Source organism: Episyrphus balteatus, chromosome 1 (assembly GCF_945859705.1).
Source record: "Episyrphus balteatus chromosome 1, idEpiBalt1.1, whole genome shotgun sequence".
NCBI lineage: Eukaryota > Metazoa > Arthropoda > Insecta > Diptera > Syrphidae > Episyrphus > Episyrphus balteatus.
In genome coordinates, this window is record NC_079134.1 from 61039103 (window position 1) to 61064839 (window position 25737).

General features: G+C 32.8%; 1 protein-coding gene across 3 annotated transcripts; it reads left to right on the top strand.

Moving 5' to 3' along the window:
• The first annotated feature begins 3239 nt into the window (after positions 1 to 3239).
• Positions 3240 to 25737, top strand: LOC129907051 (FAD-dependent oxidoreductase domain-containing protein 1). Of its 3 annotated transcripts, none has more exons than XM_055983090.1 (4): positions 3240 to 3378; positions 4548 to 4943; positions 4996 to 5296; positions 24874 to 25737. In XM_055983090.1, the coding sequence occupies exons 2-4, from the start codon at positions 4551 to 4553 to the stop codon at positions 25701 to 25703; spliced, it is 1524 nt and encodes a 507-aa protein (XP_055839065.1). In that variant the 5' UTR covers positions 3240 to 3378; positions 4548 to 4550; the 3' UTR covers positions 25704 to 25737. The 3 variants fall into 3 exon arrangements, with proteins under 3 accessions (XP_055839065.1, XP_055839066.1, XP_055839067.1); XM_055983091.1 differs by lacking the exon at positions 3240 to 3378 and adding an exon at positions 3387 to 3540; XM_055983092.1 differs by lacking the exon at positions 3240 to 3378 and having other exon boundaries at positions 4451 to 4943; positions 24874 to 25185; positions 25243 to 25737.

Genomic DNA, 25737 nt, shown 5'->3' on the forward strand with positions numbered 1-25737 from the left:
AAAATCGCATGTAACTCTTGAATTAAGATTCACCAAATTATGAATTATGTACCAAAATGCTTGTGGTCTTTTCTTGAATAAATGTTCCAAATTTCAGAATTTGGTGAATCATACTTTTGAAGTAATCATCTGCGGAAGTTCAAAAATGTTCCAAGACGCACGCGAAAAAAAGAAAATCGCATGTAACTCTTGAATTAAGATTCACCAAATTATGAATTATGTACCAAAATGCTTGTGGTCTTTTTCTGAATAAATGTTCCAAATTTCAGAATTTGGTGAATCATACTTTTGAAGTAATCATCTGCGGAAGTTCAAAAATGTTCCAAGACGCTGGCGAAAAAAAGAAAATCACATGTAACTCTTGAATTAAGATTCACCAAATTATGAATTATGTACCAAAATGCTTGTGGTCTTTTTCTGAATAAATGTTCCAAATTTCAGAATTTGGTGAATCATACTTTTGAAGTAATCATCTGCGGAAGTTCAAAAATGTTCCAAGACAGATCAGTGTCCAAGACTCATGCGAAAAAAAAAAACAAAATCTTTCTTGTGAGTAACTTCCACTGAATGTTAGTTCTGGGCTAGTGAAGATGTAAACAAACTTTTTTTGTATTATAAAATAGCATTTTTGTTGTAACTCGCATTGGAAATTTTCAAATCAAAGTGTATCTTCCCTTCAAGCAAGAAAACTGAGTTCAACAAAGAAACTCCGACCTCAGACCGCGAAAATCGGGGTAACACTCACACACTTGCAACTTTTTGTGTATGAACACAAAGTCGAAGGAGAAGTGTGGTGAAAAAGAGTGAAAAGGAAAAAAGAACGTATTAAAGACAAGGGCAAAAAAAAAAAAACACCGTCATTTTGTTATTCCATATGTGAAGTGTCTCGTGTCGTGTCTTGTATAGTTAATTTTTTTTAAAAAATATTAAATAATAATACAAAAATATTTAAAATTTACTATGAAAAATGTTGTGTTTGCAAGTCGCGATTTTTAATGTGCAACCGGGAAGTGGAAGTTCGAAAAATAAAAAAAAAATATTTTGGCGTGAGACGATATCATTAGCGAAATGAAAAAATTCTGCACAACACCAACAACCAGCAGCAACAACAAATGAATTAAAAGATTTATTGTATTTTAAGTTTTATATTGTATTTATTCTGATTAAAATAAAGTTTGTTTGTCAAAATAAAAAAAAATCAACGAAAAAAAAAATATATATTGTTCTTTTTTGGTCGCAAATGCGTCATTTCTTTTTTTTTGCTCCTTTTTCTGGTAGGTTTTCGCAGCTCCGACTCAGGTCCGCCTTCGGCTCCGTTTTCTCGGAATGGAGATTTTCACCACACCAATACATATGCAATCGACTTCGCGGTGATTATAATTTCCATACTAATTTGAGCCGCCTTCGGACCAGTTTCTGATCCGAAGTCGGACTCAGCTCCGCCTCAGGCGATGCAAATTCTCCAGCAGTTGTATTAACGAATATAATAAAATAAAATTTTGTGTTAAAAAAAAAAAAACAGTAAGAACATTTAAGAAAAAGAAAACAATTCGTGTTCTGTTTTGTTTGTAAATGCTCCCAAATGTCAAGTGCCATTTTTTTTCCATTCCAATGCCGGACGTCATTAATTCCGACTTCGGTTCCGTTTTCTCGGAATGGATATTTTCACCACACCAATACATATGCAATCGACTTCGCGGTGATTATAATTTCCATACCAATTTGAGCCGCCTTCGGACCCGTTTCTGAGCCGAAGTCGAACTCAGCTCCGCCTGAGGCGGAGCGGATTCGGACCGAGGTCGGACTTGTTTGCTTGAAGGGCGCTTGTTGTTTGCTTGAAGAGCCGCCGTCGGACCAAGGTCGGTATCGTTCTTTTTATATACCCTTCAAGCAAACAGGTCCGACCTCGGTCCGAATCAACTCCGCCTCAGGTGGAGCTGAGTCCGACTTCTGCTCAGAAACGGAAATTATAATCACCACGGAGCCGATTTTATATGTATTGGTTTTTTCACCACGATTTCTCTTTCGACTTTGTGTTCATACACAAAAAGTTGCAAGTGTGTGAGTGCAACCCCGTGTTTTTCGGTCGGAGGTCGGAAGGTCTTTTCTGAACTCCGTATTCTTGCTTGAAGGGTAAAATCTATACCCTTCCAGCAAACAAGTCCGACCTCCGTCGGCATCCGCGAACTAAAAAATATGTCAAATTTCAAATAGAAATGTATATCTCATCTCCTTACTCCCATTATTAATTCGATCTAAGCGCTTTCGCGACCTCTCAGGTAACGAACAAATTAAAAAATTTCACTTCATGATAGTACTATATACCCCGTTTGTATGACCGATTTAAAGATCGAATTGAAACTGAATCGAAATTTCGATCCAGGTATATGGAAGTACCAGATCGAGGAATCGAATTGAAATAGAATCGAAAACACAATTTTTCTTTTTAATATATTTGCAGTTAAATAGAAAAATCTAACCAAAAACAAAGTGCAAGTAAAACTAGATATCGTTAGACATACATACAGTGAATTTGCAAATAAGAAGACAATCACACACAATTTCCACCATAAATTATATATCGAGTATTCAATTCGTTAGGTATATATGCATATTCTCGATTCGATTCAGCTCTCCGAGTCGGATCGGATCGACAAATCCGGATTCAATTCGATTCAGGTATATATATACCCCGTTTGTATGGCGATTTGAATCCGAATTGAATCAGGATTTAGGTCTTTATATACCTGAATCGAATTGAATCCGGATTTGTCGATCCGATCCGACTCGGGGAGCTGAATCGAATCGAAAATATGCATATATACCAAACGAATTGAATACTCGATGTATAATTTATGGTGGAAATTGTGTGTGATTGTCTTCTTATTTGTAAATTTTACTCTTATTTGCAAATTTTACTATATGATATCTAGTTTTACTTGCACTTTGTTTTTGGTTAGATTTTTCTATTGTACTGCAAATATATTTAAAAGAAAAATTGTGTTTTCGATTCTATTTCAATTCGATTCCTCGATCTGGTACTTCCATACACCTGGATCGAAATTTCGATTCAGTTTCAATTCGATCTTTAAATCGGTCATACAAACGGGGTAATAGACCTAAATCCTGATTCAAATCGCCATACAAACGGGGTAATAGATTTTATATACAAAGATTTTATATACAAAGGACTCGTTTGCTTGAGGGGTGGATCGAAATTTCAATTCAGATTCAATTCGATCTCTAAATCGGTCATACAAAAGGGGTATCAATTCGACCCCAGTTTACCTTATAAATATGCCTAATGGGGCTTTTCGTTGGATTGGAGAAAAGATACAAATAATTGTTTCCAAAGCTAATTAAAACAAAAAAGCTAGTGTTGGTTTTGTTTTCAATACAAACAATTATTAAGCGAGAAGTTCTCCATTTCGGCTTTATTTTAAAAACGAAGTCGAAAAGGGGTTCCTTTGTCTGCTTTTACATGAAGACACAAGGCGCAGAAATTATCTTCGAATTTCCTTTCTTTTGATTTTCCCTTCGGTAAGTCGCGCGCTTCTACACGTAGTAATTTTTATAAGACGCAAATTTGACAGCTATTTTTTTTATTTTATCTTGTTCTCGTTTTCGTATCTATTTTTATTTAAAAAAAAGCACCAAAATATACAAAAAACAACATCAGGGGGCTCTATGTGCAACAAAAACATTTAAATAAATTAATAAAAGTTAGTATACACCCAAATAATATACATCCGACGAAGCGAACTCTGCCACCGACGAAATCAATTAAAGCAAAACAGCAAAAAAAAGAACAAGATCAAAGAGAGACGTCAAAATGAGTCTCAAAATTTTCGACCGGAGACTCATGTCGTTTTCAAAAATTCAAGGAGTGACACTCCTAGCTATATAATCACTCCAAAAGGAGTGATTTCAAATTCCAAAATTGAAAAAGGAGTGAATTTTTGGAGTGAATTCTTCACTCCCAGAATTTTGAGGGAGTGACGGAGTGATTACCAATACTTCTACATTTGACTTCATGGACTGCTTGTCAAATTGTTGGGTGGTTGTTTTAACTTTTTTTTGTGAAAGAAATTATATTTATTTACAAAAAAAATCAATAAAGTATTGTAAAAAATCACTAAAAGTGAATTTTAAAGATTATGTTATTATTTTATTCATTAGTTCGTATAACAAACACATGCAAAGCAAACGTCAAATCACTCCACTTGTCAAATTCTTCGTGAACAAATTCCAAAATTGCACGAAAAAGGAGTGATTCACTCCCATAATTTTGGAAAACGACATCACAGGGTAAAAAATCTTCCATCCCTCTTTTTCGAACTTTCTTTCTCCCTTACTCTTCATTGAATCTTGACCATAATTTTGGAAAACGACATCACAGGGTAAAAAATCTTCCATCCCTCTTTTTCGAACTTTCTTTCTCCCTTACTCTTCATTGAATCTTGACTCTTGCGTCTTCATGTAAAAGCAGACTTTGAAGGCAAAGAGTTACGAAATAAATTTTCAATTAAACAATTACTTTAATTTAGAGAATGATGCGATTGCGATGCACTGTACCGTTGCCAAAAAAATTATTAAATATTGGTGCTTGTCCAACAAACAAAGAGTTCATATCTACCGCTGCGAAGTTATTGAAAAATGATGAATTTGAAACAGATCCCCACAACCCTTTGCGAAGATCTCTCAACATTATCACAAGAGATTTCAAACCAATTAAAGATTATTTCAAAACAATCCCTAAGTCCACAGATGAAGTTCCTGATAAGAATTTGAAGAAAAGAATTGATCCAACAGAAAGCGAATTTCAAACCCATTGTGATGTTGTAATTATTGGAGGCGGTTGTATAGGTTTATCTATTGCATTTTGGCTTAAAGAAAAGGCAAGAAGTGGTTTAAATGTTGTTGTTATTGAAAAGGATCCCACGGTAATGTTTTTTAAATACAAAACGAATCTAATTGACTTTCTAATTTAATTAGTACAGAAAATCCTCTGCTGCTCGATCATACAATGGATTAAATTTCAACTTTTTAGTTCCTGAGAATCTTCAAATGGCTATGTATGGGGCTGATTTCCTAAGAGATATTAAGCACCATTTGGGGAGTGTGAATTTAAATTTTACACCTTTTGGGTCCATACGGCTTGCATCTGAGAAAAATGTTGAAGTTTTAAAAAGCATTTTCAAAATACAAAACGAGTTGGGTGTTCGCAGTGAATTGCTAACAGTAGAGAAAATCAAAAGTAAATTTCCCTGGATTAATACAGACGATATTGTTCTCGGTGAGTTCATTAGTTTTTAAATATAAGGAAATTCAAACTTTAGGAACTGGTTATAGCGACAGGGTCAATTCCCGATCTGTGAAGCTGTGAAGTGATAAAGAAAATATCATTTCAGTTTTCACAGCAATTTTTCATTTTATCACTTCACAATAAATAAAAAAGCGATTCCCAAACTTATCATGACAAATAGTCATGACTGCCGGTACTAAAAAGTACTAAATAAAAAATTCGGCCACTTTTGTTTCAGTTTTGATTTCTGAATCCCTACGCGTCCAAATTTTTGATTTGACTTAGTTTTTGACTCCTGTGTATTTAAGAAGAATTACAGATTTTTACAATTCAATTCACTGTTACGGTGAAGTGAATTGTAAAATTCTTCTAAATTGAATTGTAAAAATCTGTAATTCTTCTAAAATACACAGGATCCAAAAACTAAGTCAAATCAAAAATTTGGCAGATACGTGTCAAGTTATTTTGTGTATGCTCTCTAATTAAATAAACATTATTTCAAATACCTTTCGTGCTGATTTTTGCTGAATTATTTCTCAAACATATCTCGAGTAGCAGATTTTTACTTTTTTGGTTTGTATGTGTGACTTATATAATTTAACAATATCTATCGATTCCAGTATCAATCTTTTTTCTACCACTTTTTGTTAAGGAAATAGCTTTTTGACTTTTTTCTAAATTTACCTCAGTTTCCCCTTCTAAAATGTCAAATTTCTAAAAACCCTGAATATTTAAGTTTTTAAATTTAATTTTCTCTGAAATACTTTTTTTTACAACTCTACCATATAAGCAGGGTGACGTTGTCGAAAAAAAACTTAAAATATGAACTTTAAAGCGTGGCAATGCTTTGACAGGATGTCGCCAGGCAACCCATGTGCAAACTGTTTCTTTAGACACTACCCTTAGGAAAATATAGCTCTCAACTGGTATAAAGACGTGGATAATACGTCCTATGACAGGGTTTTCTCCTTTAATATATTGAAATACAAAATAAGTACTTTTAAAAAATTCCCTCCGCGAAAACGGTAAGTTAAATTAAAAATTTGACAGATACGTGTCAAGTTATTTTATTTTTTCTAACTTATCAAATAAAAATTATTTAAAAAATCTTTAATTCTGATTTTTGTTGAATTATTTCTCAAATATAGAATTTGAGTGCCATGACTTTAAAAAGACTATATCTCAAATTGTAGATTTTTTACAGTTTTTATTTGTATGTGTGGCTTTCATATATTAATAATAGCTATCGATTCCAATTTCAAATTTTTTTCTATCACGTTTTTCTTAGAAAATAGATGTTTGCCCTTTTTCTAAAGTCACCTTTGTTTACCCTACTCAAACTTAAAATTTTAAAAATCCGGAAAATTAAAATTTTCAAATTAAATTTCCTATGACAAATTATTTTTTTAGAACTCTTAGGATTGCAGGGACGCGTATTCAAAAATATAACTCTCAACAGGTATAACGATGAGGGTAGGTCGTCCTATAGTACAGGTAAGAGTTTGTTTGCTTTTGGGATAAGAACCAAGGACAAAAAAAGTTAGGTGGAATGGTGTTTTTTCGCGGACAAGAGAGGGGGGGGGGGGGGGGGGTGGGGGGTTGAAGGTAAAAAATATCTTGAAAAAAATTGTCTGTCGAATATCATCATATGACACAATGTTTTTAAGGTATTTTTTGATGCTGAATCTAATGACCTAAAAATAAAGCCATGTGAGAGTGAGAGAGATAAGCGAAAGTCAAAGTTTCTTAGTCCTCTGGTTAAATTATTTTTATTTTTTTAAATCTAAACTAATTAATATAAAATTTTTGTTTGACAACAATTTTGAAACTAAATTAATCAACAATTAAGTGGAATATTGCACAGAACATTATTCAAAAGGTAGGATAAGTTAACTTTTGAATTTTGAGCAAAAGGCAGCCATTTTTTTGTTTGCTGTGTAAATTAATATATGCAAGGGAAGAGGAATTTGGCGGAAATATCGCCGAATAAATCCCCAAGAAGCAAAAAATCAACACAAAAAAACGTCTCATTGCAAAAAAGTCCCGACATAATGGATGCAATTCTATTAAAAGCAATTATTGACGGTTGCCTGGCGGAGCATCTAAAAAATATAGCAACAAAATCCGATGTCTCTGCTGTCTCAGCTGAAATACAGCTATTGCGGTCCCAAAGACATCACCTTACGGAACGCTTAACCACCCTTGAGAACTATTGCGAAGCACTAGAGAAGCAATTGGAAATGCTATATCAAAAGCGAACGAAAATATAGTTGTGTAGAATTATTTAATCAAAACCGTACACGTTTTACGGCTTCTACTGTAATAACGTACTCTATTTACTTTATATACTAATGAAAGAAATATAACTACATCAGTATTTGTCAACCAAAATCGAATGATCTTCCCCACTCTTTTAGTGGTAAATAGCGAATCCCGCTATTCTAAATTCTCAAGTACAAGAAATGTTAGTTTTAAGAATATTTATTTGACACTCAATAAAGAACCATCGAGAAAAGAAGTTGTTGTTTGCGATTAATTTTATATGTTTAAAGAAAATCCCCCACAGTTGTATTGCATCTACCCCCAGATGAGAAAACAGACAAGGATTATCAAGCAAAACAAACTTGTTTATTGACATTTTTAACACATACTTATTCGTTTGTCTTTATTGTTTTAATTAAATCATATCAATCAATAAATATTTAGTGTCATGGCTGATGCAATTATTAAGAAATTAAAAGCCCTCCGGGGTGTTATAAAAGGACAATTGAGTCGAATCAAAGGGCTCTTGAATGATGAAAAGATAAAAAAAAATGAATTGTTTTGAATTGGAAACGAAATTAGGTCTATTAGAAAGTTATTTTAATAATTTCAATGCAATTCAATCCCAACTTGAAGAAGGCGGAACAAATGAATCATCAGAACGTGATAATTTTGAAGACTCTTATTCAGAGCTCAAATCTAAAATACTTCTTAGTATAAATGGTAATGTTGATCGTCAATCGGCTAGTAATACTACATTTTTTGGCGCTTCAACTAGTGCGCACTCAGACCTTCCAAAACGCAAATTAAAAGTTTTCTCTGGTGAACCTGACAAATTGTTAGATTGGTGGAGTATGTACTCAAGCATGGTTGAGGAAAAGGTTTCTGATCCTCGTGATACATTCCACTGTCTACGAAATTTACTCGAAGGTAACGTTTACGAATGCATAAGGTCATTAGAACCAACTGCAGAAAACTATTCAGAAGCATTACGTAAACTAAGGAATCAGGATCACAATAAAAGTTATCTGTATCGTATACACATTGGTAATATAATTGATTTAAATATTCCCTTTGCTTCAGGGAATCATCTTGTATCCATTAACAATACAATTAATTCTAACATGAGGGCTCTTTTGTCTTTATCAATAAAGGAGCAAGTGGCTGATGGACTATTACTCGCTTTGGTTACATCAAAATTGGACTCTTTTACTGCTTCATTATGGGAGGAACATGTCACCAAACTTGATGACTCTCAGATAAAAAAAAAGGCTGCTTCCGATCCAAACACTGAACAGGTAAAGCAAATCTTCCGACATGGGAAGATTTTTCAAACTTCGTACAATAAAGATGCAGAACGTTAGAATTAATAGAATTAAACAAAAGACAACATTCCTCTCACAAACCGCAAGATAAAAATTTCAAAACAGTTCGTTATCAGCAAAGACCTCACTCGTTCCAAGTAACACAATCCACAAACTGTCCGTTTTGCACACTAGGTTGTCAAAGTTCTTTAAACTTGTAATAATTTTACATCCAAATCTCAAAATGATTGCTACAATTTAGTAAAACCGCTTAATTATGTTAAAATTGTCTCAAGCCGGGACATGGAGTTCGGAATTGTCAGTCTAGTAAGTGTAGAAACTGCTAAGGTAATCATCATACACTATTACACCGAGATCAACAGTTATCAAAATATAATCCGCATCCAAATGGAACTAATCAGAAACAAAATCACTCACTATTTTCTTCGAAGGAGCCAGTAAGCTCACCTTATTCAATTCAAGATTTTTCAAATTCTCCATTAGCAGAACAACAAGCATGGCATACACTCAATGACGCATCAAGCGTAAAAACTATTTCTAACATACCCAAAAGTCAAGTAATTCAACAATTAGGTCTGAAAAGACCATTGTTTGGATGGATAATATCAGGTGAAATCAAAACTGAAACTAATAACTGTTTTTTGTCTACTCAACAAAGGTCTCAATCTGAAAACGATTCTGCATTGAACCAGCTAGTCTCACGTTTTTGGGAACTAGAATCATGTGAAACTCATCAAACTCTTTCTCCAGAAGAAGAAGCATGTGAAAAATACTATAATGATACATACAGCTGCGGTCAAAAAAATAGCAGTGCATCGAAAAATATTTCAAATAAAATATAAAACATAAAAAGAGTTTAATAGTAAAACTATTATGAATGAAATTTAATTTATTGCTAATAGCTAAGCAATAATCCAAAAACAAAATAAACCTAAAAATTAAGCGGTCAAAATAATAGCAGTGATTTTCTTTTTCTAGTAAATTTAAATAAAACAAAGGCACAAAAAGTTCAAATAAACAGTATTTTACTTGGCAAAAGCTAGCATTTGCTCCCTTAGCACAGTGTGGCCAATCACGAATCTAGCTGGACAAAATTAATAACTCGCGTTAAATCGACTTTTTTTCTAAACAGTTTTAAACAAATGAATGTGAATAGATAAAATTCTATAAAAAAGAAAGATTTTTTAAAAAGAAATCTATAATTTCTGCAAAAAGTGGGTCAAAATAGTGATGAAGAAAATGCATTTTTATAGTATTTATGTTTCCGTAAACATATTCTATGATTGGATATACTTAATTATTTTAAAAAACGCTTGAAAAATCTCAATAAATAAAAACTCTATTGCTATTCACGAAAAAAGAGAGGCAGAATAATTAGTTTTTATTAAGAAATAGAACTTTTACACACGTTTTTGACAGGTGACATACATGATTTATTTTCTCAATATCATGCTTTAAATTAAAATTTTAGCAATGATTTTAATTAAATATGCTTCACAATCATAAAAAATGGCATCACCTTTAAAAATATCTGCGGATAATTTAAAAAAGTAACTCCTTTTTGTGCGATGCAAACTTGAAACATAAGAGCCTATTAAAAACAGCTGTGTTTATATTACCTTCTATGTTTTTCAAGATAATAATTCTCTAAATTTCTTCGTGACCCTATTTCTGGCCTTTTACACTTGCTTGCTTTTTGCATTTAACTTGTTTTATGTGTTCCGACAGAAAAGCATCATTCATCAATGATAATGCCTCATTAGTTGAAAATTCCAGTGGTTTAGTGGTTCCAGAGGATCAGAACTTAATCTTTTATACATTTTGATCCTTCACACAAAGAAAATTTCGATAAATCCTTAACGGTTTTATTGGAATATGCTTTTTCAATTTTGCGGAGAGCGGTTCTACTGATTTTAACTATTTCTAATGGATAGGTGCACTTTTAACCTTCCGTTTGTTATATTTTTCCCGTTTTTTTATTTTTAAAAATTCTTTTCTGCTTTGTTTCACTATCTACTGTTTTTGTTTTATTAGTTACCACCTAATATTGGTCAAGCAAAATGAAATTCATGTTTAAAGAGCGGTCCAAAGTGTCTTCCACCTTTTTTGTTTTTTTTTTTCGCTTAACTTGAAGCACAAAACTTTTATATATGTTTTTAATATTTCTTTATTGTCAAAAATGTTCCAAAGATGATACCTGCTCATTAAAAGATCAAAAAAACTGTCTTTTCGATCTTATTTGGCAGTTTTGACACATTTTTCGAAAATTTGTTTTTTTGAAAATCTTGACTTCATTTTGAAAAGTGAAAAAAGTTGTATGGCGGTCGAGAAAACGCGAGACATGTAAATAGCTAATCTCAATGACAACACTCCACAATACATTAATTAATTAATTTCAGACCGGAAAAATGCGGAAAAATTAACTTTACCTCTAATTGAAAAACAAAGATATTTTTTTTTTGCACTTCCTAGCCTTCTTACAGAATTTTTTTTTTAAATAGTTGCAATGGTAATTAATAAATAAAAATTATAATACTTTACCTCCAAATGTAGATTAACAAATAAAAAAAAACAATTACAACAAAAATACTACCTCAGCGTTTTTAATCGTCAACCAAACTCAAGCCAAAAATAGAATACTTTGTATTATCTCCATCCAACTGTTGACAAGAACCAACTTTCAAGCTTAGCTTACGCTAATCCGAGATGAAATCCAAAAAACCAAACATGAATTACAGTTACCCATTGTATTGAGCAGCTCAACTCATGATTTAAAATCATGTGGCTAAACTTTTTTTTTTCTATTTTGTCCAGTCAGATTGGCGAATTACCACACTGTGCTTAGGTCTGAAAAGACCATTGTTTGGATGGATAATATCAGGTGAAATCAAAACTGAAACTAATAACTGTTTTTTGTCTACTCAACAAAGGTCTCAATCTGAAAACGATTCTGCATTGAACCAGCTAGTCTCACGTTTTTGGGAACTAGAATCATGTGAAACTCATCAAACTCTTTCTCCAGAAGAAGAAGCATGTGAAAAATACTATAATGATACATACATATACCAGACTTAGGAATGGTCGGTTTGTAGTTCGACTTCCTTATCGCAATTCTCCTATCACTATTGGCGAATCATATCAAACTGCCTTTTTCAATTTAGAAACAATAATCATCAAAGACTCGCAATTAAAAGATGCTTATACAGCTTTCATTCAAGAATATATAAATTTAGGCCATATGAAGAAGATTTTTCAATCAGAACTTGCTAAACCAAATTACTTTTTTTCTCACCATCCAGTCATAAAGTCAGAAAGTTCGTCAACCAAAGTAAGAGTTGTAATTGATGGATCATGCAAAATCAGTAACGGAATTTCTTTAAATGATTTACTTATGAATGGTCCAAAACTTCAAGATGATATATTTGAAATTTTAATTCGTTTCAGATTATTCAAATATGATATTACCGCAGATATAGTAAAAATGTATCGTCAAGTGTACGTTGATGAAAATGATCAAAACATGCAGTGTATTCTCGGGCGACATGATAATAAACATCCAGTTGAAATCTACCGTCTCAATACAGTAGCATATGGGACCACTTCCGCGTCTTATCTAGCTATAAAAAGCACATGACGAGAAATTACACAACCCCTTAGGAGCACACCACGTTTTAAACAATTTGTATGTTGACAATTTCATGGCAGGAGCTAACACTATAGATGAGCTTCGTACAATTAAAAATGAAGTTACAAAGTTACTGCTCAAGGGTGCATTTCCACTAAAGAAATGGTGCTCAAATGTGGGGGAGGTATTGGCTGACATACAGTGGCGACAAAATAAATAGCACATGTACCCTAAAATTTCTAAAATGAGAGTTTTTCGCACTTTTTTTAACTTAAAAAATCTATTTTATTAATGAGGAAGTAATAACACAGATATATTTGATTAATTAAAAAAGAAATTAAGTACATTGAATTCCTTAACAAAAAATAACAACAAAATCATTAATACAGCTCAAGTTTTTTAGCTTAGTTTTTTGTGCATTTTCAAATGCCCCATACGGAAATTCCCCGCGTGGGGCAATTGAAATGTAACCCGCAGTATAACATATAGACTGTTAAGGATGGTGGGGCTAGTATTCTTGTTTGGGGATGTTTTTCTTGGCATGGTGTGGGGCCACTTCATCGGATAGAGGGTATTATGGACCACCTTAAATACAAGGAAATCGTAAGGGACACTATTCTACCTTTTACTGAGAAGGAAATGCCTTTAAAGTGCACATTTCTACAGGATAACAATCCAAAACATAAGAATAAGTTTGTGAAAGAATGGCTATCCGTCCAAAAAATCAGTGTTATGGAATTGCCAGACGGTCCCCAGATCTAAATCCTATTAAAGACTTGTAGAGTAACGTGGGAAAAGCGATTAAAAGATCTGATACCTCAAATTTGGACTAACTTTGGCAGAAATTTTGACGAGCTTGGTACTCAGTACCTGTTCAACGATTTCGGAGTCTTGTTACGTCTATTAACCGCCGGTTTTATGCTGTGATTAATAATATGTGTTACCCAACCAAATACTAGTTATTTTCTTTTAATTATGATAAAATTTTTGTTAATTTGTTTTTGTTTGTAGGAAGTGTGCTATTTATTTTGTCCTAAAAAACTTGAGCCGTATTAATGATTTTGTTGTTATTTTTTGTTTAAGAATTCAATGTACTTAATTTCTTTTTTAATTAATCAAATATATCTGTGTTCTTACTTCCTCATTAATAAAACAGCTCTTTTAAGTTAAAAAAGTGCGAAAAACTCTCATTTTAGAAATTTTAGGGTACGTGTGCTATTTATTTTGTCACCACTGTAGCTCCAGGGGATAAGGAACAATTTCTGAAAATTGATAACGATGAAGTCATTCGTGTTTTAGGATAAATAATTTTTCATGCAGCACTTTTAATTCTACTACTACTATTACTAGCCTAAAAAAACGAATTATTCTTTCCCAGGTTGCAAGTTTGTTTGATCCTTTGGGCTTCATCAATCCTGTAGTGGTTAATGCAAAGTTATTTTTACGCCATCTTTGGAATAAGGGTTTTGACTGGGATGAATGTTTACCTCAAGATCTTGGAACTCTGTATAGCATTACTGCTTGCAGAATTCAAAGAGTGAAATTGGCTATTGACATCGATATTGAATCAACTTTTTGCTGGACTGATTTAACTATTGTACTATCATGGATAACATCTAAAGCAAACCAATGGAGTATTTTCGTTTCAAATAGAGTCTCTAAAATTCAACAGCTAACTAATCCAGAATCATGGAACCATATTCCATCAAGACTAAACCCTACAGAAATTATCTCTCGCGGATGTTTACTGCGGATGAATTACTGCAAAATAAATTTTGGTTTAATGGTCCAGAATTCTTGAAATTAGAAAGACACTTATGGCCTCATTTGGAAATTCGAATTTCAAAGGACTGTCCTGAACAAAAAAGACAACAATTTGTATTTCTGGCTAATAATAATAATCATGAAGTCACTGATCTTACTTTAAATTGCAAATATTTAAATTCCTACTTTCGTTTAATTTTAGTGTTTTGTTATGTTCGCCGTTGGAGGTCAAAATCAATTGACGAACCAAAAATGATATCAACAAGAGAGATATATGAAACCGAAAAGGCTGTAATTTGGAATATACAAATGGTGCATTTCAAGAAGGAAATAAGGGCTCTTTCTGAAGGACGAGCAATAACGGAAAGTAATATGCTTAGGCTTGGGTTGTTTCTAGATGACCAAGGATTACTTCGTGTAGGAGGTCGTTTACTTAATTCGTCACTCAATTATGATTCAAAACATCAAATTATAGTTCCATCTTCACACCCTTTAACTAATTCAATTATAATGTATTTTCATTTAAAATATCTTCACGCAGGTAATCAAACCGTCCTGCATATTATTAGAAGAAAATTTTGGATCGTAGATGGCCTTCGAAATGTTGGAAAGGTGCTGCGATCCTGTGTAACATGTTTTAGTTTTAATCCAAAACTATCAACTCAATTAATGGGAGACCTACCAGAAGACCGGATTATTCCTGCCAGATCGTTCTCAACCACTGGTATTGATTTCTGCGGTCCAATATATCTAACCCAGCGAATTCGAGGTCGTTCCCCAATCAAAGAATATGTATGTGTATTTGTATGTTTTGTTACTAAAGCAGTGCATCTTGATTTAGTTCCTGAACTTTCTACTGAAGCATTTTTAGCTGCTCTAAGACGATTTGTTGCACGCAGAAGTAATTGCTTAAAACTCTATTCTGATAATGGAACTAACTTTACAGGTGCCAAGAATGAACTTGAAAAAATTGGTCGTAGTTTGGGTTCTGCTATCAATTCTGAAGAAGTACAGCAATTTGGTCAAGGTTGAAGAATTGAATGGTACTTCATACCAACCAGAGCTCCTCACTTTGGAGGCTTGTGGGAAGCAGCAGTCCGTGTAGCTAAGAGACTTATGCAAAAAAAGTTTTTGACCGTTGGAAATCGTTCCTTTACATATGATGAAATGACCACGCTCTTATGCCAAATTGAAGCAGTAATGAACTCCAGGCCTTTATCCCGCATGTCCAATGATCCTCAAGACATGGAAGTTCTTACTCCAGGACACTTCTTAGTGTGTGGTTCTGTAACAGACTTACCTCAACAACATTTACATAGTAATTTTGACAGATTAAGTCATTATTACCAAATACAATACATGAGAAATATTTTTTGTAAGCAGTGGACGAGAAAATATTTGCACATTCTTCAAGCGAGGAATAGTTGTAAATCAAAAACTACAAACATTAAAATAGATGACATCGTCCTCTTATATGAGGAGTACCTGGGTGACCGAGCTTTGCTCGGTATCCTTAAATGTTATAACTTTGAGTGAAAAAAAAATCAAATGTAAACAGCAATTTTTTGGAGTGGGTTTGAATTTGCAATGACCAGTTTTTTCGCGGGTTACAAAACACCACATTCCCACTTTATAATCCAGTTTATTTAAGTTTGAATATACGATCAGCAATGAATAGAAGGGTTACAGGAATCTGCATTACCGAAAATGCTTACAGCAATGAGATCCCTTTTTGTTCAAATTTTAATTTACGGGTCAGAAAGTTTTGGATGGTGAATATAAAGTTAATCTTTTTTTTTGTATAGCCTTGTCGGCAAAGCTTAGTATGAAGAAATACTATTTTTATCCCTGTTTCTGTTCTATTCTGTATCAGTGGATTAAGATTAAGATTAGGGTGAGAGGTGGGAATAATTCGCCTTATCACTGCGGCCTCTGATGGGCCTATTGTGATGTCCTCTTTTTAGAGTTCACGTAGAAATCCTGAGTTTAGAAAACTTAGTTTGTTTTTGGGTGAACTAGCTAGTATGAACTAGTATCAGTGGATGCTTTACTCCTTTCTTTTTTTTTTTTTATATAGGGTGTCCCAAAAGTAATGAAACGAAATATGCTGATTGGGGAACTTAAGGGCTCTCAGAATTTGGAACCTTGTTCCTCCCAAATCCTTACGGGTTTCAATTTAATGCAATTCTTGTGAAATTTCGAAAAATCCCTACTTGACAACAGTATTTTGCTTCCTGCGCCCATTATTGATATTTGTTTTTTTTTTTTTAATTCTTTTACGAAAACATTGCCAATAATTAGGAACAATTAATTAATCAAAATATTTTTTATTCCATACGCCATATTTCGCTGCAAATTAACTAACAGTTTCAAGTTTTATAAAAAATCTATTTCTAACTTTTATTTGCGACCAACACCGCAAAAAAAATTTTACGCTGTGAAAATGGTTTATTATTTTAAAAAGTTGCCCTGTTGTAGTTTTCAAAAAAGTATAAAAGTTTCCTAAGTTGCAGTTAGATCACAAAATATTACAATTTGAATTCAACAAAACAGGGTTTTTCAGAACAAAAAACAACCAACTGAATAAATGATCAATACATGATCAAAAAAGTCATGATCTAAAAAATTTTGTTTAGTTATTAAAAGAAAAAGAAAAATGCGTAAAACATGGAACCATCCCTCAAAATTTTATTGAAGTCGTTAAATCTCTCTGCGAAAACAAAACTAATATAAGAGAAAATACTTCCAAAATGTCTAGAGGACCTCAAAATTTCATCGGAATCTTTAAAGTTTAAAAAAAATTCTATGGTAAAAAAGTGGGCATGGCAGTGGGCAGATTTTTCCAAAAAAAAAACTTCCAAAACTTTTAACTTTCTTGGATGAACAAACCCTGAAAATTTCGTGGAAATCATTAGAGCCGTTTCCGAAAAAACTTATATGTTAAAAAAGTGGGCGTGGCAGTGGGCGGATTTTTCAAAAAAAAACTTCCAAAACTTTTTACTCGCTTATATAAACAAACCCTGAAAATTTCATCGAAATCGTTAGAGCCGTTTCCGAGATCCCAATTTTATATATATTTATATATATACAGTGACGGACAAAACAATAAGACCACCTCTATCACTCTTAAAATATTCTCTCTATCTCTTTTTAAAATGAAATAAAACGGCTCTTTTTACTATAATCTGCTTAAAATAACAGAACTATTATGAAATAAAAGAAAAAGAACATGCACAGATAATTTGATGCAAAAAATAAATGTATAAACTAAAAAAATACTCTCAAATCATGTGGACAAAACAATAGGACCAAGTGAAGTCATTTATTTTTGTATTACCTAGGATTCAAATTTTAAACAATATTTTAAACAAAATACTCTTGTGAGATCATTTAATATTAGTGGAGCAAAAAAAAAATTGGGAAAACATTATAATGGGTCGTGGAGTCCATTGTTCTCCAGCCGTTAGAGAATTGATGCATTAACTGACAAGAGAAGGCAAATCAGAACGGGAAATTGCCGAAACTATTGGTTAATTAAAAAAAGCTTGTATTAAACGCACTAGAGCCCCCAACAGAAAATTTTAAAATAGGAACAAAGCGAAAAACTTCACAAAAACACGTCTTAGAAAAAATGCGATTTTCATAAAAACACACTTTCAAGTCATCTTCGGACATTAAATTAGAGCTAAAATTGCTAATAAGTGAGAAAACGCTCAGCAGAATACCATAAGAAAAGTACCTCTTCAAAAGAATCCGCAGGGAAGTTTCACTCCTCAGCAAGAGACATCGCAAAAACCGAATCAATTTTGCAAAAAACCATTTTAATTGGATTAGTCCAGATAATGAAGAAAAATGGCGTAATGTTCTGTAGCCGGACGAAAGTAAAGTCAAATTAGTGGGATCACATGGCAAAAGATGGGTAAGGCGCCCAGAGAACGCAGAATTCAAACCGCAATACACAAGACAAACGCTTAAACATGGTGGTAAAAACATCATGGTGTGGAGGTATTTTTCTTGGCACGTAGTAGGTATAATTTTTTGGATTAAAGAAAACATGGACCAGCATTTGTATCCCAATTTCTTAGAAGAAGTTTTTCTTCCCTATACGGAATGGAAAATGTCCCTAAAATGGCAGTTTATGCATTATAATGACCGTAAATATACATTGGGTCCAGTTCAAATATGGCTTTAGGAGCATAGAATTAATGTTATGTCTTGGTTTGTCCGATCGTCGGACCCAAGTCCAATTGAAAATTTGTGGGCTATCGTTGAGAAGTCATTGGGTGCAAAAAAGTCAAGAAATAAGGATGAGTTGCGGCAAAAACTTCAAGAGGCTTGGTATGCAATACCGAGCCACACTTCTCGAAAATTAGTCGAATTAATGCCTCCAAAAGTATGTGCAGTGATGGCAAATAAGGGCTTTTCGACAATATATTGGTTTTGACCACAAAAAGAATTGAAATATGAAATAATTTCCATTTTTTGAGTAGTGGTCCTATTGTTTTGACCGCTTAAGAAATCAATTTATTTTCGTATTTATTAATTTTTTTTATTTAAACAAAAAATCTTGTTAGATAATGAATTGATTTAAGCTCCTGATACTGTAAATTTTATATTAATAATTTTTTTTCTTTTAAAAACAAATAAAAATATGTGTTTTATGATTTGTTTTTAAAGTAAGACGAAGTGGTCTTATTGTTTTGTCCATCACTGTATGTATAAACAATTTTAGCTCGTTTAAAGTTATAAGATAATATTCCTCCTATGCGGTATCACCTAGGAAGAGTTGTTGCTGTTCACCCTTAAATTCCAATTTTTCTTTCTTTTTTGAATAAATTCAAAATATTTTGTTAAATCTCAATTTAGAACCTAGATTATTCAAACGAACTTTTAAAAGTTTTGTAAACTTTCAAGGCGGGCGGCATGTTGAACTCAGCATTTATTTAATCTCATTTTTTGTTCTTCGTTGATTCATAGTTGATGAATTCAGCATTGTTGTATCTTATTTCTTTTGTTTGTTCTATTTGTTGATTCATATTCATGAATCCTAATGACATTCCTCAGTATTATATCGGTGTAATATCATACACTGATATAATTAATGTTATTTTTGTTTTTATTACAATTCAATGTACAATATCGTATTTCGATTGTGCTAATTAAAATTCAATATAAAGGAGCTAAACACTGAATTCTTCAGACTATTTTTTCCTTTTCTTAGAATGAATTATAAAACTGTTATTGTCATAATAAGAGGAATATTTGGCGTAGGAGTCGCCTTAAATTTCTGTATTAAAATTCTTTCTTGGTATAGACTTCTACAGTCGTTTGGACTGTGGAATCTTTTTTAAATCAAATAAATCACTTGCCGTCCGACCGTATTTGCGAATAGTTGTGCTTGATTGTCTTCAGTAAAAAAAATAAAAATAAGTGTGAACTTTTGAAAACTTTGTGTTATTTTTTTTTATTTTTTTGTGCAGAAGGGTTACATAAATTAATATATTCACCATAAACAGCGTCTGTACAACATACTTCCAAATATCTTACGAATTGTATTAAGCAGTGATATCCCTCTGTAATTTTCTAACATGTTCTGATTTCCTTTTTTGTAAACTGGAAGAATAACTGATGATTCAAAGCATGTTGGGTTAATGTCGTTTTCATACAAATCGTTTAGGTTAGCTAACAGATGTTTGGCAAAATCATCACTACAATACTTATAAAATTCGTGGGGTATAAGATCTTCTCCTGGTGCCTTGGATTCTTTCATTTCTTTACTGATTTCAACTCTGTAGATGTAAACGGTTGATCCATATCTTGATTCTCGATATAAATAACACAGTATTGAAAACGTAACGTTGATGCCTCTACATTCAAAAGTGATTGAAAGTGCGTTTTTAAATCGGGGCTAGAAATGTTTTGAGTTTTGCTCCGTTTACAAATCAAACTGCTTTCCAGAATTCCTTCGTGTTTCGGCTCGCAATGATAGTGTGCACTTTTACTTCAAAATATTAGGTTTGCTTGTGTAAACAAATCTCCTTAAATTATTTTTTTTTTCTTTCGCCTGAAATAAGGGGTGTTTTATCTTCTAAATAGTTTCAGAAAAGAAAAGACTTTTTTTCTAGCTCTAAGACACTCTGCGCCAAACCATTTCTGTTTTGGTTGTATTCTATTAGATTTATCGGATATTTTTGGTGCTGCTTTACGTGTTACATCCTGCATTATTTCTATTGAAACTATTTCGCCTCTTGAATTCAAGGAATCAAGTTCAAGGTCTAATGCGTCTTGATAGGTTTTTTTGAAATTATTTCGCCACATTAATATGAGCAATGTTAATTCATTAAAACCTTGACATATTAACTGTTTATCGTTGTTTATTTTCATAACAATGGAAATTGGCATATGATCCGAAAAACACTTCTCATGAACCTTGAAATCCGATACTTCATAAATCCAATCATCTGCTACAAAACAAAAATCAATTACCGAACATGAGTTTCCTCTTACAAAAGTGAATTCGCCCTTAACATCACTTTTAGATCTGCCATTTAGTACCATTGGGTTGAAAGATTCATCGAAATCAAGCAATTCTCTTACTTTTCTATCTTACTGTCCTTCGATATTCTTTTGGGGGTTAGGTATAGGAGAGGATGATATCCATTTTCATTGTAGAAGCCTCGTTCACTTCCTATTCTTGCATTTAGATCCCCTATCAAAAACAATTTCTCATTTTTAATAGTGCAGACAAAATCACTTAGAGAGTTGAAGTCATCTTCCCAGTGATTGCAATTTAAGTAAGTTAGTATTATATAATGCTTACAAATGTTTTCTAATTTTAAGTTAATTATATTATATCCTAGTATATTTTCAAAATTCAAAAATTCTTTGTAAATTTTCTTAAAACCGTAAATACTTCCACCACTTGCTCTTCCATATTTGTTAGTTTTAACCGCTTCCTCCCATATCAACTCATATTCGTTAAAATAACCATTAAATAAATCGTAATTTTCTTTCAATAAAAATGTTTCGAAAAATAAAAATATATATACATGTATATACTAGCTGACCCGGCGGACTTCGTTCCGCCTTTCCAAGTATTTGTTTTCAAATTTTAGCCCTGTAATGTGTAAAACTTTTTCCGGTTCACTCGGTTCGGTTGATATGTGGAGCACAAATATTTTGGCTATTTAGGAAATTCAATTAGTAGGAATTTTTTTTTGTAAATTTATTTGTGTCCTAGAGACATTTCAAACAAAATATTTTGTACTATTTTGAAAAGATTTCATGTTTTAAATTTCTTTATTTTTATCCAATAAAGCTAGAACTGCATCGAAACACAAAGTAAATTAAAGTACAAAATAACAACAACAATTTTATTGATGTGACATTTAAAAATTTAAATTATTTGAAAAATTAGAAACTTTTTTGTACTTTTTTCACTTTGTGTTTCTATGTAGTTCAGGCTTCAAGGCTCTGGCTTATTAAATTTTGTTTTGTCCCAAATTATAGTTTGGTTTGACGTTTTGAAATTGTATATTGTAGTGTGTGTGTGAAAATGTATGTGAATCCGTCTCAAAAAGAGTTTCAGATCGAGATTTACGGAATCTTCCGGAAAAATAGCAAATTTTTTCTCGAATGAACCTTATTATTCACAAACAATTTCACAAAAATCTCTCCATTCATTCCCCAAACATGGAATTTGCCTATAACTTGACTACAGCGCAACCTACATACAGGGTCCAATTGTAACACAAAACCTGTTTGGGGCAAACCTTATCACACACACAAAATTTCACAAAAAATATCCAGTCATTCGACCCCAAATACGGATTTTGAATTAAACTTGACAACAGCGCCACTTAGCGGGTCCAACTATAACACAATACCTGTCTCAGATGGACCTTATTGCACACACAAAATTTCACATAAATCTGTTCAGTCTTTCGACCTCAAATACGGAATTTGCATATATATAACTTGACAACAGCGCCACATACCGGGTCCAATTATAACACAAAACCTGTCTCGGATAGACCTTATCGCACACACAAAATTTCACAAAAATCTGTTCAGTCATTCGACCCCAAATACGAAATTTGCATATACATAACTTGACAACAGCGCCACCTACCGGGTCCAATTATAACACAAAACCTGTCTCGGATAGACCTTATCGCACACACAAAATTTCACAAAAATCTGTTCAGTCATTCGACCCCAAATACGGAATTTGCATATAACTTGACAATAGCGCCACCTACCGGGTCCAATTATAAAACAAAACCTGTCTCGGATGGACCTTATCACACCCACCAAATTTCAGAAAATCTATCAAGTCGTTTAGAAGGAGTAGGGTCACAAACAAACGCACAGGAGAATTATATACATATATAAGATATAAAAAGATTTTACATAGTTAAAGAAGTTTGAGAATAATAATTTACTTTTTAATCCAATTATATTATAACTTAAAATATTTAAATTGTAATTACTAAGCGACTGACAGACTGCTAATTATTATGAAGTTTATCGTTGCTGTAAAAGTTGACAGCTCGTTCCACGCTATCAAACCTAACATCAGGGAACATTTTTTTCAAAACAACAAATCCATTTTCATTACCACATTTTAATCCATATTGTGCTCCATGCAAATGCCCTTCCCTGAATGAACAATCGGTCATCACGCAGTTGCATTCTTGTTCCAGGGCGTTCGTTGTATAATGATTTTTTTAGCTTGATCATCTTTGCTCTTTTGTTCTTACTGACAAAGGGTAATCCTTATGGACACTTCTTCCAGTGTTTTTCAATTTGGACGATGCTTTCAAGATTTTATACAGGGTGTCCGGTAGAAAATGGATTGCACTTTGGTACCAATAACTTCCTAGTAACTCTAGATTTGATAAAAACTTTTACCATTCTGCAATCCCCCTTAGACGCGCATATTTTTAAAAAAGTTGGCCACCTACGTTCCTATGGATTTTTTTTATACCACAGGTGTTTGAAAATTTTCATAAAATACTTTTTTTTTACATTTTGCATTGAAAAACAAATTTCAAAAATTTTTTAAAGAAAAGATGCAACATTTATAAATTATTTTAACTTCTTATGTAGTGAGCCAATTATTGTAGAAAATTATAAAAATAAGAAATTTAAAAAATTCATTCATTTCGTGGCTGTGGTTATAGAAAACGTAAGATGATGATTTTTAAAGTACACTGAACAAAAAAATCTAATATTTTCTAAACTGGTTGCGATAGAAACTTTTTCTATTCGGTTTCAGAACAGTCAAAAGTGCACCTATCAGCCATTTCCGGCTTATCCATTTTCTACCGGACACCCTGTACTAGGTGGTTTATTTTGTTGTCGCTATTAGTGTTTGTGTGTGTTAGTTTAACCGAGTCCACGGTGTTCTCATAGCATTCTGCCAAACTCTGGCAGAGCTCTTTCGCCTCATCCAAAGGATTAACATTGGCCTTACTTGGCAAGTGCACAATGACATTTGTTTTCTTTGAATTTTATCATTAGGTGCTCAATTTGCATCTCAAGCTTTTCGCAGCGTTCTCTGCAGATGCAATTTGTGTGCGAGTGCCAATTCGCATTGAAATAAAAAATGAGGTTAACAGTTAACTTGAACTCATTTTTAACAAAACACGATCGAAAAAAACAAAAAAATAAGTGCAGCATATTGAAACCAAAAAGTTTGGCAAAATAGGTACAAAATAAACATGGTTATTTTGTACCTATTTTGCCAAACTTTTTGGTTTCAATTTAGATTTTCAGAAAATCGACTTTTGACCAGGTTTTTCAAGTTGTGGAGTGTCACCTTCTATTTGTAATTATTCAATGCTTTGTATGCACTAACTTTCCAATTCTTTAACTTATCTTCAAATATTTTCAGAGAGTGTTTGAGTTCAAATTGATGCCAAAGTCTTGTACAGTTTAATAGCGTTTTCGTTTGGTCGTCCGGGACTGTCCGGAATTCTTCCGAACGATTCTGAAACTGTTCGTTTGGCACTCAATGACAGTTCTAATTCTGAAAAGAAGAGAAAATCGATTCTGAATTTTGAGGCAGAATCAAAACCAGAATCACGCACACATGTTCATACTTAAGACGTCAATGTAATAAAATGTCATTCTTTGTTGTTCATTTCTCAATTTTTAGATTTTTAACTATGCACAAACTTTAAACTATATTAAAATAAAGTGAAGAAAACAAAAAAAGAATAGATAACTTAATAATAATAAAAAAAAAATAAAAAAAAAACAAAACTTTCATCAGACGTTCGCATTTGATGTTTCACAAATACAAAGAAACCCAAACTTCAGAATCAAAAAAAAGTATACAACTCTGATCGTTTGGCATTCCGGATCGGACAGTCCCGGACAGTTCTAAGAATTCCCAAACGAAAACGCTATAAATCTTTTTTTTTTTAAGTTCGAAAAAGAATATTTTGTACAATGAGAATGACAACCCCAACATATCATTTTTTTTTCTCTTACTAAAGTTTTCTTTCTTGAATCTAAAATTAAAAGCAGACACTAAAATATATTCGAATAACTTATATTGTTTTTACATTTTCTTTTTTTTACAGGCTGTCATGGATTGGAAAGCGAAGGCTGGTTTGATCCATTGGCTCTGTTATTTGCTTACAAGAAAAAAGCTGCGGAGTATGAAGCTCATTTTGTTGATGGAGAATTAATTGATTTTGAATTTCAAAGCCAATCAAATATTTTAGTTGATGGAGAAGAAGGGGAAACTTATAAAGCTCTCGATAAAGCAATAGTTCAAATGCCCAACGGGGAAAAACGTACAATAAAATTTGCTTTATGCGTTATTGCTGGCGGATCATGTTCTGGTCAAATTGCACGACTGGCTCGCATTGGAAATGCACCAGGGTTTTTAAGTATACCTCTGCCTTTGGAACAAAGAGAGATACAAAAGTATTTATTTAATTCTCCAGGACAAGAAGTTCCTGCCTTTACAACCCCACTTACTCTAGATCCCAACGGTTGTTATTTTACGCGCGAAGGACTGAGTGGCAATTATTTATGTGGTAAAAATACCGACACCCCTACAGAACAAACAAATAAAACTTTACAAGAAACCTTCGATGCCGAAATACTGCCTTCTCTTACTCAACGTGTTAGGTCATTTAAAAATGCGCAAATAAAAGAAAGCTGGACAGAAACATACGCATATAATTACTTTGATGGAAACGGAATAATTGGAGCGCATCCTTACTACAACAATCTTTATATTGCAGCTGGTTTTAATAGACATGGAATCCAACAATCACCTGCCGTTGGTCGAGCTCTTTCCGAGCTTATAATTGACGGGAGGTATAGAACTATTGATTTGGCACGTTTAAGCTTTGACAGATTTATTGTAAACCAACCCTTATATGAAGTTAGCACTATTTAATACAAAGTATTATATAGAAAATTTATTGTAAGAA

Excerpts from the sequence above, each read along its gene's own strand:
- LOC129907051 (XM_055983090.1), top strand. The coding sequence starts at position 4,551 with ATGATGCGATTGCGATGCACTGTACCGTTGCCAAAAAAATTATTAAAT. Across the intron at positions 4,944-4,995 it reads TTATTGAAAAGGATCCCACG|TACAGAAAATCCTCTGCTGC; the intron begins GTAATGTTTTTT and ends TAATTTAATTAG. Across the intron at positions 5,297-24,873 it reads TACAGACGATATTGTTCTCG|GCTGTCATGGATTGGAAAGC; the intron begins GTGAGTTCATTA and ends TTTTTTTTACAG.